Source organism: Callorhinus ursinus, unplaced genomic scaffold (genome assembly GCF_003265705.2).
Source record: "Callorhinus ursinus isolate GAN/ISIS: 27379988/994484 unplaced genomic scaffold, GSC_fseal_2.0 scaffold3, whole genome shotgun sequence".
In the NCBI taxonomy this organism is placed as follows: Eukaryota; Metazoa; Chordata; class Mammalia; order Carnivora; family Otariidae; genus Callorhinus; species Callorhinus ursinus.
In genome coordinates this window covers 79,771,665-79,792,718 of record NW_027397065.1, presented here as the reverse complement: position 1 = coordinate 79,792,718, position 21,054 = coordinate 79,771,665, and the positions used below count along the sequence as shown (strand labels likewise).

General features: G+C 39.9%; 1 protein-coding gene across 2 annotated transcripts in view; it reads right to left on the bottom strand.

Annotated features, from left to right (window-relative positions):
- Positions 1 to 21,054, bottom strand: part of MYO10 (myosin X) — a 207,049-nt gene that overhangs the window by 74,809 nt on the left and 111,186 nt on the right. Inside the window, exons 5-17 of one of the 2 annotated variants that reach the window (XM_025867451.2) lie at positions 17,042 to 17,176; positions 15,221 to 15,345; positions 14,741 to 14,754; positions 14,542 to 14,626; positions 13,549 to 13,652; positions 5,310 to 5,439; positions 3,594 to 3,712; positions 2,329 to 2,475; positions 2,045 to 2,145; positions 1,865 to 1,931; positions 1,255 to 1,347; positions 769 to 837; positions 492 to 574 (exon numbers count right to left, since the gene is read on the bottom strand). In XM_025867451.2, the coding sequence (XP_025723236.1) occupies positions 492 to 574; positions 769 to 837; positions 1,255 to 1,347; positions 1,865 to 1,931; positions 2,045 to 2,145; positions 2,329 to 2,475; positions 3,594 to 3,712; positions 5,310 to 5,439; positions 13,549 to 13,652; positions 14,542 to 14,626; positions 14,741 to 14,754; positions 15,221 to 15,345; positions 17,042 to 17,176 (1,272 nt within the window). Of the gene's footprint in view, positions 1 to 491; positions 575 to 768; positions 838 to 1,254; positions 1,348 to 1,864; positions 1,932 to 2,044; positions 2,146 to 2,328; positions 2,476 to 3,593; positions 3,713 to 5,309; positions 5,440 to 13,548; positions 13,653 to 14,541; positions 14,684 to 14,740; positions 14,755 to 15,220; positions 15,346 to 17,041; positions 17,177 to 21,054 lie in introns of those variants that run through there. The other variant, XM_073891075.1, reaches the window with a different exon arrangement.

The window sequence follows — 21,054 nt, the reverse complement described above, 5'->3', positions numbered from 1 at the left end:
ATCTTAGCTGAGTTAATACTTGTTTATTTTTTCTGACATCCCTTAAACTAGAGACAGATGGGGTCCTACAGACCCAAGGCCGAAACCAATTTAACACATAGCTAGCTCTAAGCTTGTTGTGAAGAAAGGAGGTCATCCTGGTTATGAACTTAGGTTCTGGAGCCAAGCAGAGCAAATCAAAACTAGCTGTGGGTTCTTGGGCAAGGCACTTCACTGCTCCAAGAATTAGTCTGTTCATCTGCATACCAGGATTAATAGTCTCTAACTCATGGATATGCCTGCTGTTCTTAGGGCACCTCATTAAATGGTAGTCACTGCCACTTGTATTACTTTCTATATCTTGGTCATTTTATTAATGAAATATTGCCCATGAAAGGAGATTATAAATCAAGTTGCTTCCATATTAATTTTTTCTATATTTGTAAATTAAAAGAATTTGCACAAGTAATAGTTTGCTTGCTAAGGATGTCTTGGGGAGGAGACTGACATACCGGCTTTCTCTTAGCAAGTTGAGAAGATCATCTCTAAAGGTATCTCTGTTCTTCTCCAAGATGCCCCGGACATCATACTGCACCTGGTTTTTACAAAAAATAAATGAGAAACGGTACAACTGATCAAAAGAATAACTTCAGGTCATAAGCATCTCCTTTAAAAGCCAGACCTATGAAGAGAAGTCATTTTGAAACATTTATGAATGGCTTCTGAAATTACTATTTCTCCAAATACCAAATGGGCAAATATCAATAAGGATCTTAATTAGGAAGTTACCTCTCCAGCGTAGTGTTTCACTCCAAAATTGTTGACTGCAACTCTGGGCTTCACGTAGAAGTGGTTATTCTAACAAAGAAACAAATACAAATGCCTAATTTCACTTGCTGATTTGCACTGACTTCCCAAAAGAATTAACTACAACAGATCGTGGAAACAACTTGAAAACCCACCACACTTCAGAGGTTTAGGTCAGAGTGTGTGATACACTTTATCAAAACCATGCAGGACTCGTCATCGCAGAAGTGAGGTTAAATTCTATACTCATCAACTAAATGTGGGCACGTTCTGACGAGTAGCCCCAAATCTATCCCTTTAACTTATTTCAACTTAGTTCCAGCATCTGGAGAAGACAGCTTTGCTTTGAGAAAAAAATTACATGTGGGAAGCACAGCGGAGCCAACAGCACTGAAATATCTTATGTGTAATCTTAATCCACAGAGCTGCTACTCAGACATAATTAGGAATTGGCAGGTTTTGACATACAGCGTGTTGACTGTGTAACTTCTCCAGTAAGGTGCTGTCTGTGGCTTGAGGAAAATGGCTTTCTTCATTGATAAGGGCGAGGAGACCAAGTTTCTAGAAGAGAGAAAAGAAGTTAAATGAATTAAAAGTTGAATGCCTCAAAATATTTCAGAGCTTCCATCCCCCCTCTCAAGTAAGTGTTTGTTAAAGGAAAAGGCACAGCAATTTCTTGGTTTAAAAAAATTCAGAATGATTCTATGAAGACATCCCATGAATTTAAGTGTCCCAGAAACACGGAAAAATGGAACCCACCACAATTTCGTGGAGGAAAAGTACAAGTGGCCAGTCTACTATTGGTGGCAAAGCTTTCGATGCTGACTTAAAGTCTAAGTGAAGCCAATTCACATACTGTTGATTCTAAAATATGGAGTTCAATGAGACAATAGGCTTGAAGCGGCCAAGTATTTAAATTCAATCTTGCACATTTGCATGTATGTTTCCAAATGGTCCATTGTGTTCTAAACATTCACATCTTTGATGTGCATGTTCGCACAAGCTATTCTGTTCCCATAAATATGAATCAGCCCAGTGGGACACCCTTGGGACTGCTACAACGCTTCAACAATGTTACCTTCTCAATCAGGTCCAAGCATTCACCATTGTCTATCCAGTCAATGTCTTCCCACACCAATCCCTCCCTGTAGCAAGATTTAAAAGGGCTAGGTTATAATAAAATAGAGCTTTAAAGCTATCTAATTAAGTGGCTGATTTAAAAAAAATTTTTTTGAAGTGGAATCCTATGAGTGCTTACCTGCTATATTCTAGCTGTTCCAGAGAAAAAATATGCTTGTTGAAATATTCCTGAAGTTTCTCATTTGCATAGTTTATATTGAACTGCTCGAAGTGATTAACCTAAGGGGGGGGCGGGAAACCATTCAACAAGTATCTTTAGTGCCCTTACTATTACACATACAGGTAAAGAAAAGGAAAAATAAATCTGCGGAGAAATATATCAATATTTATTTGAAGAGATTTTACGATCAGTCAATAAGTGGACAGAAAAGAATTCATGCATCCCACTCTTCAGAAGCATACCTCAAAGTTTTCGAATCCAAAGATGTCAAGAATGCCAATGGATTTAAAGTCATCTTTGCCTTTGATCCTGCTGTTAATCTTCTTAATCACCCACTCGAAGCAGCGTGCATAAAGTGCCATGGCCAAGGAGTCTCTGCTGTCTTCCGCCTGGGGGAGAGGAAACACAGTGACTGTCTCCCGCTGACCACGGACAGCCTGGGCAGGCAAGTCCATCCCTGCCCCCCTCGAAGACACATGCACTAAACAGGAGTAACACCTGTGCACCCAATACCAAGTAAATCAGTACCATCTAGGAAAACACAGGTGTCTAAAGAAAGGGCGAACTGGAACTCACTTTCCAGTAGGATTCACTATGACCCCCTTTACATAGCTGGCTTTCAAACTCAAGTTTTTATGTTGAGTTACAGGAGAAAATCTGAACCAACATACATACAGCTACAAATTTTGTTAGGTTTAAGACAACAATTAAGGCCTGAGTTTTCTCATGATCATCTTCTCATAATCTACTTTTTAAAAATTTTTTATTTATTTTTAAGATTTTTATTTATTTGAGAGCGAGTGAGAGAGCGAGAGAGAGCATGAGCAGTGTGAGGGGCAGAGGGAGAAGCAGACTCCCCACTGAGCAGGGAGCCCGATGTGGGGCTCGATCCCAGGACTCTGGGATCACAATCTGAGCTGAAGGTAGACACTTAACCAACCGAGCCACCCAGGCACCCCTCATAATCTACTTTGTACACAGAAAAATTTTCTTCATGGTATGTATGATTAGCATTTTTACTTACCCAATCAAGAAACGGATATTAGATGGCCTGGCACATATAATTGGCTCAAGGCAGTAGCAGAAGCAAAACTAAGTACTACTACATAAATAATAACAATAAATTACAATAGCTCATGTTTATTTATTACTTAAGTAACTGGCATATATTTATTATTATCCTTACAAGAATCCTATGAATTAAGTATGATAATTATCCTTGTCTTACAGAGGAGGAAACAGACACAATGAATGCATTCCCCCAAAATGGAAAGTAGTATGTCAGGACTTGAACTCAGGAAATCTCCATCAGACCCAGTCCTCTTAGACACTTGGCTGCACTACCTCTAAGAAAATAAACAACTTTGTCTCTTCCCCTCAGCAGGGGTATCTTCTTTATTTTGCTCATTTGAATGGTTTGTTGTAGTTACTTATTTGAATCAAAGCTGTGAATGTGAAACCCCAGGAGTGTCTTTTAAAACAAGCTCTGATGGCAAAGGGCACATACCTGTTGAACAGTGAGAGGTGTGAGGATCTCTTCCCCCCTGAGGAACATGGATCTCTGCGTCAGAGCATCTGTGAGCTGTGCAGAGTCCAGCCCAAGGAGCTCTGCAGACCTGCCCAAGGCTGGAAATGAAGAACAAGGGGAAAGCGGATGCCCTGAGCCAAGAAGGAACGGGCCACGGGACCCCAAGGCTAACTCCACATGGCGATACATTACAGCAGAGAACATTCCTCAATCCCTCAGGTAGAATTTACAGAACACGCATTCTATTGGTAAGTTATTCACTCCCTTAATGGGTCTCAGGCTAGTAGCAGAGAACCTGGCGCTTGGACCAAGTGTGGTCCTGAGACCCCAAGGCAGGGGCTACCCAAGATCTGCCAGAGGCTTGCAAGGTCCTAACTATTTTCTGTGATATTAAGATGTCCTTTGCTGTTTTACTCTCATTCCCTTACCATGGTACAGAGGAGTTTTCTAGTGGCTACATGACATGAGGTATCTCAACAAACTGAATGCAGAAGCAGATAAGAGAATCTAGCTGTCCTCCATGACATCAGATGCTTTAAAAGTCTGCAAAAGTGTAAGACAGTGTCACTCCTTTTTTAAGATTTTATTTATTTCAGAGAGAGAAAGAGAGAGAGCACAAGCAGGGGGGCAGGGGGAGCGGCAGGCAGAGGGAGAAGAAGGCTCCCCGCTGAGCAGGGAGCTCGACGCCGGGCTTGATCCCAGGACCCTGGGATCATGACCCGAACCGACTGAGCCACCCAGGTGCCCCACAATGCCATTCTTCTCACGGATTTTCTTTTGTTTTGGAAAACAGTCTTTTACATAAAAATATGATTATTTTAATATGCAATGGGTTTTTTACGGTTATTTCAAAATTAATTAGTTTTTTACAACACCTCAGTTAATTTCCAAGGGTGTAACATGAACAGACATGACCCACATAAACAATAGCTCTTTGGAGTTCTCTACGGTTTCAAGATGATTCAGAGGCGCTGGGACAACATGTCTGAGAACCACTGACCTACAGCGCTGTCCTCGCCTATAGCCCTTTCAACCTTTAGCGCATCCAATCCCCAAGGCTTCGTGCCCTACACACTGCTTCCATCGGGAAAGTTCCGGAAGTAAATACAGAAATCACTTCAGGAGAAGTGTATGTGTGATTAGCATTTTTACTTACCCAGTCAAGAACAACTGGAAAAGGACAACTGACATAGCGATGTGCGTATTAATTTTTAGTCCTGACAACACGTCAGCGAAGCACGTTATAGATAAGACATCGCTAGCGTCGGGGGATACGTAACTCAAGGAAACAGACTGTAGCAGAGCTGAACAGTGAACGGCATTTCCACCCGAGAACGAACGGTCTTCCCGGGACACCACGTCACCACTCACAAACTATGCAAAAGAGAGCAACACCACACCCCTGACCCCTATCATTCTTCTACATCTAATCCTCGTTGCTCCTATTTCTCTGTTGGGTCCGCTTTCCTCCGTCCTTGCTAAGAATGAGAACACAGCCACCACTCCCTCCAATAATCACTCCTCATAGGCTTGGACCCTTTCTTAACTGACAGTTCCCATCCAATACAAAGTTCTGTAAGTCTCTGTCCAGGGTCAGAAAGCTCTTTCTGTAAAAGGCCAGAGAGTAAATATTTTAGGTCTAAGTTCCCTATGAGGAAAAAGCCAAGGGAGGGAAGGAGGCGGGAGGCGTCCTACCTGTTTTGAAGGACACTTGGGCCCCACCAGCAGTGATAAATTCTATGTTCCCAAGATGTAACACACCAGCAAGCAACCTCAAAACCTCCCAAACTTCTTCTTTGCTGAACTGCATCACTTCCATCGCCGTCTGAAAGAAAATCAATGTATTTAAGTTTTTGTTGGTTTTCTTCCATAGTAAAGAAAATGAAAAACCCATTACTCAGTAAAATTGTTAGGTATTGTTCTAAAGGCAAGAAAACAAGAAACAGATTCATGACCTCTCACTTTCAAATGATAAAGCCTTTGCACAGGCACCCATAAAAGAATGTGATATTAAGGAAGAACTGTACAATGTGGAGAGATCACCCAACCGATGACATAAAATGAGATATCTGCCTTATTAGGTACAAGTCTGCCAGGGACACCACAGAAGAATTACCTAAGAGAGTCACAGTAATGATGGTGAAAAAGAAATGCTTTTTCTGTAGATCCTGAAGCATAACGGAATATTTATCTTCTTGCACATAAGTTGGTGGGGAAGGGGAAGGCTTCATGGGACCGCTCCAGTGTACATTTCAGGGCTTTTCCTTAATGGCTAAATGCAGCAGGAACTCAAGTCAGAGGAATAAAACTCTCTATTAGGAACTCTGTAGATAGAGTCTCTGCTCCTTTTATAATAGGTATTGATGGATTAGATGAATGGATTCAGATCAGTCTTCCCTAGACATTCATCACATCTCTCTTTAATTTCTCCAAAGAACTTTTAAAGATCTTGTCTTGGCCCCTCTATAGGAAATGGAAGTTAATATAATGCTGTTTGGGGGAAAATAAAAATAAACAAGCCCCTAAGGGAGAGGAGGTTTGTTCCCAAATACAAGTATCTAAACAACTGAAGTCAATATCATCTGAATCACATCAAAGATCTGCTCATTTTCTACTGTGATTGATAGATTGATTGATTGATTTCAGAGATGCGGGTGCAGCGGGGAGAGGGAAAGAGAGAATCTTAAGCAGACTCCGCGCCTAACATGGAGCCTGACACGGGGCTGGATCTCAGGACCCTGAGATCATGACCTGAGCAGAAATCAAGAGCTGGACGCTTAATGCTTAACCAACTCGAGCCACCCAGGTGCCCCTCTATTATGATTTAGAAGCCATACTCTTGTCAAGAAAAAAGCATCCCTCTCCCCCAACTGAGGACAGAATTGTTGGCAATACTGATGAAAATGACCTACCAAGAGCACGTGGGCGCACAATGCAATAATCGTGACAATGACAATCACTTCAGGGGATTAGGAAGGAAACTGAGCACCACTGTGAAGCAGTAGAAATTGTAAAAGGAAACAAATGGAGATTTAAAATGTGAAAAGTTTTAACTTCTTTACAAGGAAAAAACAAAGTTGAAACAAAAGGCAAAAACAATAGGCAGGACAAAAATTTAAAAATTATAAGGGAAGGAGCAACAGCTTAGCCGTAATAAAGAAGATATGAACAACAAAAATAAGATAGACATTTCTTATAGGAGCATCTGCAAATCCTTCCTAGAAATCAAACATGTACTAATCAAAGAAAATCTGAGATTGCTTCTATTAAATTAGCAAAAAACTTGTGACTGATAAACCTAAAATTGGTGAAACTGGGACATTTATGCACTGATCATTTATGGATATAATATAATCTTTATGGAAAACAAGATTATATGACAGTATTGTGCTGGCCGCAGATGTACATAAACTTATAATGTTCAGAGAGGTTCAGTAACTTTCACAGGGTTGCACAACCAATATTCAAAGTCAGGCCCAATGAACCCAAAGTCCACAAACTTATTATCCAGCCAATGTTATTACTTTCTAAAGATATAAAAAGAAAAAAGCAATCTCTTATATAATCTTCCATAACTTATATGCTGGAAATTAATTCCAAGGAAAATCTCAACAGAAAAAGGAAGTTCTATAAAATATTCACTGCAGTGTTATATTAACATGTTGAGAAAAAATTCTAACTATCCTATAATCAGACAAGTCAAATACAGCAATAGTTGAGAACGGTTCAATAGTTTAGAATAATGTGTACTTTTTAAAGGAAATTATGATCATCCAGAAACATGATTTATGATAGCTTTATGTGAAAAGTTTAAAATTATATTTTTGTGGGGTGCCTGGCTGGTCGCTAAAGCATGGGACTCTTAATCTTGGGGTGATGAGTTCAAGCCCCATGGTGGGTGTAGAAATTACTTAAAAAAAAAACAAAACCACATCTGTAAATTTTTTAAAAATTATATTTTTGCAACTTTTTTTTTTAAAGTAATCTCTACACTCAATGTGGGACTCGAATTTACAACCTGGAGATCAACAGTCAGATGCTCTACCAAATGAGCCAGCCAGGTACCCCATAAAGAAAACCACGCTGGGAATTAAACATACTGTACTGAAAATAGCTGCAATGTTAGCGTTGGTAAACTCACAAATATTATGTTCCATCATGTCTTTTAATGTTTTGACAATATTTTTACAATAACGGTACAATATTTTTACAATATTAATGGGTGATTGGATAAACAAATTGCTGCCTATTCAATGGAATATCACTCACTAGAAAAGGGAATGAACTGTGTTATGTATGATGTAGATGAGTAAAAGGACCTAGACAGGAGAATACCCTCTGTATGATTTCACTTACAAGAACCTCTAGAAGAGACAAATCTACTGATTTATGCCTGAAAACAGATAAGTGGTTTCCCAGGAGTAGGGTGGCTGGGAAGGGCCAAGGAACTTTTGGAGTAAAGAATCACCCTTTAGGGAGACAAACCATGAGAGATGATGGACTCTGAAAAACAAACTGAGGGTTCTAGAGGGGAGGGAGTTGGGAGGATGGGTTAGCCTGGTGATGGGTATTAAAGAGGGCATGTTCTGCATGGAGCACTGGGTGTTATACACAAACAATGAACCATGGAACACTGCATCAAAAACTAATGATGTAATGTATGGTGATTAACATAACAATAAAAAATTAAAAAAAAACAATAAACAGAGGCTTTACTAAGAAAAAAAGAAAAAAGAATCACCCTTTATTTTGATTGTGGTTGTGGGTACATGGGTGAGTAAATTCAAAATCCATTAAAATGTATACTTTAAATGGTAGCATTTTATTATATGTACATGGCCTTTCAATAAATCTGATTACAAATAATAAAAATACCATGAATTACTTAATCAGGTGTTTAAAGACTCATTTCATTGGTTCAAGCAGAAATTGACACAAAGAATAAGAACTATTAGTCGAGTGCTTATCTATTAAAAAAACCATATGGAAAAATATTTGTTCAAATTTACTTATTCTAAAAGTTAAAAGTAAAGAAAGGTAGTTAAGAAATACAGAATAATTTCTTATTCTCAAGACACTTAAAATAGCAGTAAGGACCAAATCAAACAGCAAAATAATTATAAAGCACCTGCGCTGTACAAAAGTTAATACTTTCCCTCTCTATGATTCAAGTTTTCCTCCTATAAGGCATATTCAACACTAACTTATAAAAAAATTCTTAGATCATAGAAATGAAATCCTTTACCGTTTAAGTCAACTACCTGGACTTTATAAACACTAAAAGGAAATAAGACAAAAAAAAATAAGTTTGCTGTAGCAGAAAATGTCAAGCTATCAAATGAAAAATATCAAGAGATGCCCAATGAAAATGTTCTTGGCTAAGTTCTTAAAATACATACCGAAGTCATATACGGAGATAGAAGGCAAATAAAACGTGCTTACTGTGTTAATAAATTTGACTACTTTCAATCTAACTCTAAGTGAATTAGAAGCGTGGTGATTAGTAATTGCATTAATCATTCTGCGGGGTAATTTAATGGCTGCCCCCAGTTGGCAGCAGCGTGGGCATGCGTGCTGGAACCGCCAGTAAGAGCCTCTACTTACTGTGCCCTACTGTCCTGTTTACAGTCTTTCCGGTTGCAGCCTCCACCCCCCTTCGGCAAGAGTAGCCACTTTAAAGTTTATTATCATTACCTTATTTTCTCAACGATATGGCTGCAAGACTTAAAAAACAGGCTGGGAAATTCTCCGTATAGTTCAGAAGCACTAAACAGCAATTTAGTTATAATAAAACTGGCACAAAGTTAAAATATTTTCAATAAAGTCCTTATTAAGCACATAAAAAAAAATATAGGTGTTTGGGAAAGTGAGGGTGGGCAGTGGGGGAAGAAGAGGGATGACAAATATGGGACCTGGTCCCAATCGTGAAGGACCAAAGGAGGCCAGGCTCATGGCACTAGAAAGTAATAGAAAGGAGGGGCAAATTTCATGTGCTTCACTGCCAGAAGGTACATCTGCTTAGGGTCTCAGGCAGTTGGCTGTGAGGTGTAGAGGTGCCATTCAAGGCAAAGGGACCACAGATGAATCTTGAACAAATGGTGTCACTGAAACAGTGGAAGGGGAGGCTATTCTGGGCATAGTAAATTGCAAGTAAGCAATCTGATAATAATTTATTATGCAATGTGATATTAGGCAATATTCTGTTACTTTATAATATAAAATTTGCTTATGCTCCCAAGTTCACCACCACCAAAAGACATTGATGTTTCCATGCTTGGCAAAACTGAGGTTTTAAAGTCCGTCCTTTAAGTCTTAATGAAATCTGACTCATGTGGAATGAATTCATGCATACATACACATGGGCTCATACCATTAAAAACCCATGGATATACCCAGTAAGGCTGATAAGGTCCAGAAACCCCAGTCCTGGTCCACAGCCAGGAAGGCTATAAACATTCAACATTTATGGAGTAAGAGAATCTGAAAAGATTATCACCCAAAGACTCCTGCTACTTCACGCACATTTCATCAGCCACCATTCTGGCGGGTCAGATGCAGACAAATTAGTTGCTCCTATTGACTTGAAATTTCTCGGGCAATTTGAAAGGCTGCATAAAAACATGGCTATAAAATTTAGCATACATTCACAGAGTCTGCACCAGGAAAAACCAGGTCCTCTAAAGCTGCCCGGGATACTTAACAGGCACTTATTTATATTAATGTCAAGTGGTGGCAATAATGAACTCTAAAAATACAGAAAGCAAATTCTTAATAAAATAAGCAAAATTCTTAGAAGAAGTATACAAGAGTATACTGACATTGAAGTTGATAAAAAGACTCATTTTGTTAGCAGCTAAAAATGACATTTGCATACCTAATTCACAGAAATAATTTCTATGAACATTTCAACATATTCTGCAAACAAATATCCTTCAGCCTTAATGGAATGTGGTCCCTTTCCTCCCTTTGATTCCAAAACCTCTGGGGAAAGCAGCTTAATGAAAGTGAAATATGAAGATATAAATTTAAGTGGTATTTGATTTTGGAGGAAAATACTGAGAGACAAATTACATTAAAAGCAGCTGTACAATACGATTCAATCTTTTTTCCTTCTTCAGCAGAATACCGGGGTTATATGTAGCTTATTTACTGCAATCTCCTTGGTGCCTAGAACAGCGCCTGGCACATAGCAGGTGCTCAAACATGTTGAATATATAAAACTGACTTCTGCCTGAAGAGTTCAGTGTCTCTTTTTCACCATTCCTGTGTCACTCCTGGTTACAGAGTACTGCATAAGGCAGAACAATGGGCTGGCTGGTATTGACAGGATACTTTTGATTGTAGAAATTGCAATTTTAGGAATGTAATCATAATTATATAATCATTAAAGCTGATACAGTCACTGTAAATATATGATAACACAGAATGATAAAATAAAATCCTAGAATTCTGCCTCATGAGATAACATATTTGGTTTATTTTTTGTCCCAGCCTTTTCTCTGCATATAATTACTATATCAATTATCCTAAATTATACATAAAATGCTTTTTTAAATAAAAGATTATCAAGTGTTGCAGCTTATCTTCCTCAATTATAAAATAAGCAAGTTTTCCCATATAATTAAATATATTTGAGCATATGTTTTGCTTGCTCTAATGGACCTAATTTTATGGCTATAACATTATTTAAGCTAATCCTCTATTTGTGGTTCTTGTGGCTTAAGGTAAAGGGAGAAAAAAAATGGAGAAAAATCTTACTTTTTATAGAAAAGAGTGTTTTTCCTCCTTTCTGAAAAGGTGCACATTTTTCTTTTCTGACTGTATTGCTTAGAACTTCCAGAAAGTTAAATAATAATAAAAACTACATGTTTCTGATTTTCATAGATAGCAGCTAGGTTTTCATTGCCATTTCTAATAGGTTGACACCAAAAAGTAATCACAAAGTAAATATTTAAATAATTTAAACTTGTAAGCTTGTTGTCTATATCAATTTCATGTACAAATTTTCTTCTCTTCTCAATGATACCTTTTCAATGTTAAGATGAGATTTTAAAGGCTAAAACCTACTCTTTCAATTTAATAATAAAAGCTAGCAATCAATGAAAGCAGGGCGAGCCCCAAAAGTCTACCTGTAGGCTAGCAAAAGGCACAAACAATTCTGATTCAGAAAATGAAGGCCCAAGAGGAAAGCAGAGGAAAGCCTGCAGAGTAACTTCTCCAGGGCTTTCAGGACAAGGGGAGGACCTGATACTCAGCGCACCCTAGTGGCCAGCAAGCTAATGAGTAGGAGAACTGCTTTTTGGACAGTTAGGAGTCTGTCTCCTGCCACAAACAACGTCCTTCTATCACAAAGCATTGTTCTCCAGCTTTGGGGGGGGGGGGGGGAATTCTGTCCTCCTTTGCCCTTTTCATCAAAAATAAGAATGAGTTTTCATATTTATTCTAACAGACAGTAAAGACAAAAACAATACTAAACGAACTGAGAAGAGAGAAAGTCTGAGTAGTAATAGAAATCCAGGGGCAAAATAAAATTGGGAAGGAAAATTTAAAATACTTAAACATTTCATAAAATCCAACTCTCAGGGCCAATTCTCATGCTGTCCAGGGTATACAGCAAAAGGTGCTGTCAACAGGGGCTTTTTTGTTAACAGTTTCAAGGAAGGAGATTTGGCGAGAGAAACCCCTCTTCATTATAAATGACAGAATAAAAGGGAGACAGAGGGGAAGAGGGCCATATCATAGCCAATCCTGTTCTTAATTTCAATTTAAGATGTGGAAAATGATGTATGATATATATCCACTTAAAAAAAAAAGACCCTGATTTTATTCCACAAGGCATTTTTACGAACAATCTAGAAGAATAAAAGGGGACACTGAACAGAGAACTGTTGACAACTATAAAGCAAAGAACCTGACTGACAAATCTGGGCTGTACCAGAAGCTGGTACCACCTGCCTGCCTTGTGGGTTAGAGTCTGGGATTTGGAGTTAAGACTCTTTCCACACCGGCTCTATCTAGTACTGTGTGTGGTTAGGCTGGACACCAACCTCTCTGAGTTGTAGAGTGTAGCCAAGCAGGGATCCTACCGTCACAGTATTGTTAAGAACAACGAGAGAGATGGCCCATTTGAGCCCATATAACAAGCGGTCAGTGTCAGTTGCATTTATGATGAGGAATCAACCCTAGATCCACCGTATCCAACTGTTGTAGTAATGACTCTGGCAAAGGAACGAAGACTGCATGCATTGGCAAAATCTACTGGCCATTCGCATCGGATGTGGCTATTAATAAAGCTCGATGACCAGGGTTCCTAAATGTTGTCACCTTATAGCAAAGTCCCTGTGATAACAGAAAACTATGAGACCACATGTAATCGACACCGCAGAGCTGTAAGGTGACTACTGTTCCTGTGGTCAGAATTGGTTGTCAGAATCAGGCCAGGAGACTCAGACAAGATCCTTAATAGTCACCTGGTCTAATGGTTGACAGATTTGGTTTTAACTGTAGAAACTGTTATAAACAAATAAATAAATAAATAGCTCAAAAAAGAAAGATTGGCATGTTCCAGTGCCAACCCTATATTTTTTTTTTAATACAGTTCCAAGTCAATTCCCCATCTGTCCTGAATGCCACAGATATTCATCCACCTTCTAAAGAAAGAGGATTCTCTTCCAGTCTGGAACATTCTTTATCATGACTTGGAACAAAAAGGAAGTACCTATTCTCAGTACAGTGGTGCAAATGTAATTACCTCTATTTTCATTAAAAAAATTTTTTTGACATTCTTTCCTGCTTTGTTGAAGATTAGTTGACCATAGAGTTGAGGGTCCATTCATAAAAAAAAAATTTTTTTTGAAACAGGAAATGAAATGTCACTTTTTTTTTTTTAGGGGGTTGTCATTCTTAATAAAGGTAAAATAAGAAAGTAACTTACAATCACTTCCCTAAAGGACTCCTGGTCACTGATTGTCTTGTCTTCTATACATCCAGACTGACTCAAATAGTGATAGTTTTCTGGTACAGATAAATAAAATTCTTCTGCAAAAAGACAAAGAAAATAATAAAATCAGTATTTGGCCAGGATAAGACAGAATCCAAAAGAGTTCTCACTTTGTAACTTTAAAAAAATAAAGTATATAAATAATTCTATGCTAATAGTCTCCTATTAATATAAAAAAAAGTTCTCTCTTAATCATCATTTAGAGAAAATAAAAAGGACTTAATCAGGGCTCAGTAGGTTAAGCCTCCAACTCTTGATTATGCTCACTAAAAGGTCAATAAATAAAAATAAAAATAAAGGACTTAATTAAATGAGATAGCATGATAGAAAATGTTCTTGAAAAACTGATAAGGATCCTGTTTTATTTTCCCTTAAAAATCAAATGTTTAGAAATTAGCTTTATTTGGGTATGGTTTATTTTTATTTATTTATTTTTTAAAGATTTTATTTCACAGAAAGACACAGCAAGAAAGGGAACACAAGCAGGGGGAGGGGGAGTGGGAGAGGGAGAAGCAGGCTTCCCGTGGAGCAGGGAGCCCGATGCGGGGCTCGATCCCAGGACCCTGGGACTATGACCTGAGCTGAAGGCAGACACCTAACGACTTAGCCACACAGGCGCCCCAATTTGGGTATGGTTTAAAAGTAAACCAGTTACAATATGCATCATATATTTTTTTTCATAAATAGTCTATAAATTAGAAAAGTACCAAGATCCCCAAAACAAAAAATTTAATATTTCTCTATTGATGATCTTCCCTCTACATTAGTTGGCTCTAAAATGGACTCAACATCTTTCGGTATTCTCATACATTTCGTTTCAATTGATGGAATACAAACAAAACCCAAACAGATGAATTACTGACAGCTTTTCAAGGGAAAACCAGTTGCTAATCCATATATTTCTGTGCCAGTGTCCCATTCACTCACCTCTCTGTTCATGTTCTAGCCCTGCCAGCAGTGCATAGAATATGTGATAATTCCTTTCCCCGGGGTTTTGCCTTACTACTCGGTTCTGTGGGGATAAATCAGATTTCATCTGAGATGTTTCCTTCATTTAATTAACACAAACCAACAATTTCCAAAAATAATTTTTGAAGAAAATGTGAATTAAATCATGTTTACTTACTTTTTCTAATAAATCTTCATGTGAAAAGCAATGGCCAGTCAAGGAACAAAACCAGGATATGACATGCTCAATTAGGCTTTAATTTTCTATTCTTTGTCACCCAAATAATTGCAAATCCCTGTTCCTTTGACACTGTGACTTCCAGTGCCAAGAGATGAGCCAACAAAGCATAGACTAGTTCATCTAAATCCAATTTCAAACGGGACACATGGTATCCTAGGAGGTGCCAAACTATTTGACAAAATTCATCTCAAACAACAAACACTTGATGCTTGATGATGAATCCAATTTTCCAGATTACGAACATGATAGAATTTTCCAAAAGAAAAATGGTTATCTCCTAGGATAGTTAATAGGTCAAACATAGTAACATTAAGCAATAACTGAAATGTTTCACATTACCTGTCCTTATGATAACCAAGAGCAGTTTGTACTTAGAGAGTCAAATACTAAAGACAAGACCGAAATGAAACAGGATACAATCTACAATTCTCCCGCCCTGAATATTTCCCTTCTGGCAGATGTGCAGCTGAACGAACTTCCCAAAGCGACTGGAGTTGTTGTTGTACACGGTCTTAGCATTGCCGAAAGCTTCCATGATGGGGCTGTGAAAGACATGAGGACACCCTCCAGTTATAAAATACCTAAGTCATGAGATGTCAATTCCAGCAGGGGAGATATATCAATAACATTGTAATCACTACGTATGGTGACAGATGGTCACTAGACTTATTGTGGGGGTCATTTCACCATGTGCAAAAATAGCTCATCCCTATGATGTATACCTGAAGCTAATAGGACACTGTGTGTTATTATACTTCAATAAAAAAATTAATCAAAAAAAAAGTGAGGACAGCAGCGAGTATTAATTAGGGGAGATCTAAAATCAGCAAGAGCGTTCCTCACAAATGTCAAAATATATAATTGCCAAGAAAAATCTGAAATCAAAAGGACCTATGGTGACTATGTTTGTTTACAGAAGAGTCACATTTTCAAAGCACTTAAATGGGTTTATAATGCACATCCACTTTGAATGAGTGCTCTTAGGGCTCGGTGTGCAGGCACAGGATGCTACAGAGTCCAGGCAACCACAGTGGCTTGTCCTTGTGCAAATTAGCCTGGGCTTATATACACAAGCCAGGGATTGTACAGAAAAAGACCCCACTTAAATTTCAGCAACTGAAAAAGACCCAGTCCTGGGAATTTCACCCGTTTGTTGTCTGTCCAGGGGCAACTCATTTATAAGTGATTTCTTTGGGTCTTCCCCAACTGTAAGATGGGGTCAGACAAATTAGGGGGTGGCAAAGATTTCTGTAAAGAACCAGGTAATAGATATTTTAGGCTTTGTGGGCCATGTGTTCTCGGTTACAACCCACTTGGCTCTGCCACTGTAGTGTAAAAGCAGCTGTAAACAAGATATAAACAAATGAGTGTGTCTGTGTTCCAATAAAACTTTATTTACAAAAACAGGCTGCAGAAAGATGACAAAGTTCTGCAGACGGATGGTTTTCGATGATTGCACAACAGTGTGAATGTACTTAATGCCACTAAGGTGCACGCTGAAAAAAAGGTTTAAAATTATAAATTTTATGTTATATATATTTCATGACAATTGGAAAAAAGTGTATGAATGCTAAAACAAAACCAGGCTACAGGTTATGGGCATCTGGCTATAGTTTGCTGACTTCTAGACAAAATTCTAAATAACAAGATCTATAAGGTCTTTATTGGTTCTAAAATCTTATAAGGCACAAATCAGACATCGGGCCAATACATATTCAAATTAAGAATTCAGATGATACCTCACCACACAGCCCTCTTTCAAAGTTCTGAGGCTCACTGCCATCAGATGTACCACTGATCTTCTGCCACGTGAGAGGCTTTAAAAAAATGCCATCCTTCCAACATGGTGCCTCCAAAGGGCTGGAAGACTAGCAGAGGCTCCCTTACTCCTGTGCTGAGGTCTCTGTTACACACTGGCCAGAGGCTGAAATTTCTGCTCATAACAAGGCCTCCAAAAAATGAGTCAGGGTCTCGCTAGTTAGAGGAGGCTGCAGAATATTCCTCAGAATCACTCACTCACCAATTCAAACCTGGCCCAGGAGGGGGCCGGGGTAGGGTGAGGATCAGGAATGGTGGCTCGGGTTGTTAGAAATTGCTGTGTCCATGCTGGGACTTTTCCTTTGAGGAATTGTAAAAAGAGAAAAGAGACCAACTAATTAGAACTCGTCCTTAAATGAGCCACCCAGGGAGGACAGTGAATCCTAGTCATCGGAAATAAGGAGCATGACGAAGAAATACCTGCTTTCAAGAATAGCTTGTTCAACACAGGATGTCTTCTCCTTTAAGGACAATTCCAAAGACTGTTGACTGATGACTGATAAAAACTTGAGGATCAATTTGGTGCTTTCGGTTTTACCTGCCCCACTTTCACCGCTGAAAAACAAAATGCGCAAGCTTGTTCAAATTAGAAAAAGAAAAGAAAAAGAAAAAAAAAAAAAAAGAAACCCGGTTTGACCAACATCACTCCCTTTGAAAGGTGGGAAAACAGAGGTCGAAATGCCTGTCCTGCAGGTCAAGTTAAAGGGCAGTAAAAGCAAGTTCTCCTTCTGGCCACACCCTTTCTGCTATTATGAAAGCCTCTCTGGCGTCAGAGGTCAACAGAATCACCTTCACTAAGTTGAGAGGATGGACATGCCTTCCATGGGACGGAAGCCTGGCACAGGCAGGGATCTTTGTTTTGTTCGCTAGAGTATCCAGACATCTCCACAGGGCCCGGCTGCTGAGAAGCACTTGGTAAATACTTGTTAAAGGAACGAGCACACTAACAGCATCGTTCTGGGAAATGGAAAGCAGGCAAATAGGCTTAAAAATGCAATTATTCGTAAATATGACTGAAGGGACAAGGGAATGACCCCACAGGTCCTCGACCCACCACACAGAAATGTTTTATTTCATGCTAATACTCGGAGGGAGGCAGCGGCTAAGCCTCCGTGTCCAGAATGTAACACCAGGTCTGACGTCCTGCAGAGATCACACTTCAGTGACAGTTGAGGGAAAGTGGACAAAGCCATGCAGGGGGAGGGGAGGCCAGTGAGAGAAGTAAATCAGGTTCAAGTCTCACCTGAACAGAATGGCAAACGTGAGCCACAAAAAGAGAAAGGGAAGGATTTGGGCACAAGAGCCAGATGAGCTTGGGAAGACCACGAGCGGGCGGGACTCCGGCTAGGCCAGCAGCACTGAGATCAGAGGTGGTGGAGAAGGAAAGCAGAGAGGATTGAGTTTGATGGCTCAGAGGCAACCGCAGGAGACAGAAGGCGGAAACTGAGCTCAACAGGGTGGCCTGGGAAGAACATGGCTCTGGAGGTCATGTTCTGGAAGGAGCGCAGGGGCCCCAGGAGAGCAGGTGTTGTCTGGTGCCGGACGTGGACAAGAAGGCACAGGTCACAGATTTGGAAAGAGAAACTCAATTTTGTGTAAGATACCATTCTCGGTACTGTGGGGAGAACGAAAGTAGTAAAAGGCAGGGAACTTAAAAGAGAAGTAAAGTAAAGCTGTAGTAACAGGGGCACCTGGGTGGCTCAGTCAGTTAAGAGCCTAACTCTTGATTTTGGCTCAGGTCATAATCTCAAGGCCATGAGATAGAGCCTCACATCAGGCTCCATACTCCGTGTGGAGTCTGCCTGAGATTCTCTCTCTCCTTCTTCCTCTGCCCCTACCCCTGCTCACCCATGCACGCTCTCTCTAAATAAGTCTTAAAAAAAAAAAAAAAAAGGTGTAACAGAACAGCAATGCCAATGATATATCAAGGTAGCACCTTAATAATTGCTAAATGGGCAAGATACACAGATGAGCTCCATACAGATGAGCTCCATTTAGTCCTAAAAAAGCTGCCCTTGGTGAAGGTCATGATCTGGGAAGTTATGAAAGAGGAATTTTGCTGAAAACCTGGTAAATGATTAACCACATGTAACAAAGGAGAGGAAAGGACTGAGAGATGACACCAGCCCTGCCTGGCCGGGTGCTGCAGGCCCACAGGGAATCTACACCGGGCTAGGCTAAGCTCAGTCATTCCGTCCCCTCTGCAAATGACAGGGTTGGCCATGGGAAGGTGTGAGAACTGCAGCCCAAGAGACTCCGCGTCAAGCAAGCTCAGGGCTCCTGCGGAGCTTTGCATACACACAAGAGACACCAGGCAGAAACGTCCTCCTTGCTGCAGACAACCAATCCCTGGGAATCCACACCTGTCTTGAGATAATCAAGCAAAAGCCAAGAAAATCAGAGAAGGCCTAGCAGGAGTGGCTGAATTCACAGACCTGAAACCGCTCTGCCCTGTGTTATTGGAGTTAGAACAACTTCGGTTGGGTTTTCTGTTGTCAGCAACCAGAATCTTCCTAGTACAGAGTTTAGCACATATATTCATCTCCCTCACATCACTGGCACGTGCAAAGACCAGGATCTGGCACCCAGGGGGCATTCAGCAAGGATGCAGTGAATGAGTAACATAAACTAAGAAAAAACTGCAGGAAGAGATTTAGATAACTTTTTTTTTAAAATCATTTATTTATCTGAGAGAGAGAGAGAGAGAGAGAACAAGCAGGGGGGAGGGGTAGAGGGAGAAGCAGGCTCCCAACCAAGCAGGGAGCCCAACGCAGGACCTGATCCCAGGACCCTGGGATCATGATCTGAGCTGAAGGCAGATGCTTAATCGACTGAGCCACCCAGGTGCTCTAGTTCTTGATATTTAAAAAAATACATACATCTAGCCAGTTGTTGGTTCAATTACGGTAAAACAAACAGAACTTAAAGGGCTACATTCTCTAGTTAAAAAACATGTGAAGCAGAAATAAGGTTACATGTTTCCCAAACCCACTTCTTTATCCTCCAGCACAAGGAAGTGGAAAACGTGTCAACCTCTCTGACAGCAATCAGTGGATAAGAGGGACTCAACGTGGCCAGTCTGAACAGAAGGGCAGTTGAACTACGGAGCAAGAGAGACAGATATAGGCCACTTCTAAGGTGGGTACAAAACTGCCTTCTTCATGGTAATCTGGGCTCGAAATCCAAGGCTGCCACCTGGGTGCCCTCTGGGCTGGCACAGCTCTAAACAAAATGACATGTGGAATAGACTCAAGTCACTCGCCTTCCCTTGTGGGGCTGCAAAATGAGCAAGAAGTAAAGCATTCCTGTGTTATGCCCCTGAGATTTGGGGGGGCTGTTTGTTAACAGCAATTAGCCTACCTTAATAAATAGAACATGGCAAAGACATGATCACAGAGAATCTACTGTTCAAACTCCAAACCGGCAAGACTTGGTCAAGGAGAAGAAAATCCGGGACCCTCACTGCCATTCGCCAGCCATGGATATCAATCTACAGTGATCTGCAGCCATTTTTTCTCAATGTGTCATACTGTTTTAAATTTTTTTTTTTTTTTTGAAGATTTTATTTATTTGACAGAGAAAGAGAGCATAAGCAGGGGGAGTGGCAGAGGGAGCAGGAGAAGCAGACTCTCTGCTGAGCATCCGGGAGCCCCACCCCGCACCCCGAGATCATAACCTGAGCTGAAGGCAGACACTTAACTGACTGAGCCACCCAGGCACCCCTATTTAATGCTTGTTTTTTAAAATTTCTGGAACTCAAAAATAGAATCGGTTTGCTGTTTACTATGAGATTATGGGTTACTTTTGACATGCTGTTATAGTTTATCTTTGATTTTTAAACCAACAAAGGAGGTACCAAGCTCAAATCCATTATCAACTTAAATTGATATTTCACTGTATTCTATTTGGCTATTTAGTTGATTCCTGTCTTCATTGTTGGTTACATTTTTTAAAGATTTTATTTATTTATTTATTTGAGAGAGAGAGTTAGCGAGAGAGACAAGGGGGAGAGGGAGAAGCAGACTGACCTGAAACGAAGGTGGATGCTTCACCGACTGAGCCACCCAGGCCCCCCCCCCAAGCATAGTGTTCAAGTACATCTTTTTTGGATACAGAATTAAAACTTGAAACAAAAACAAAACACAGACACTCTGCAACAGTTCTCAAACTTGGCTGCACATTAGAATCACCTAATATGTTTCTAATCCGAACCTATAGGGGTAGAACTTCCTTGTATTTTTAAAAATTGTCCAGAGGATTCTACTCTGAAGCCAGGTTTGGGAACCACTACTCTTGAAAGCAGTTTCCACACAATTCAGATAGGACTGCTCCAGGGGGTAAGAAGTGGTGACTATCATGGGGCCGTGGAAGTGTTACATGAACAAGGCAAAGGATAAAGATAATAACTCACACATTGTTAAAACCCAGAAATA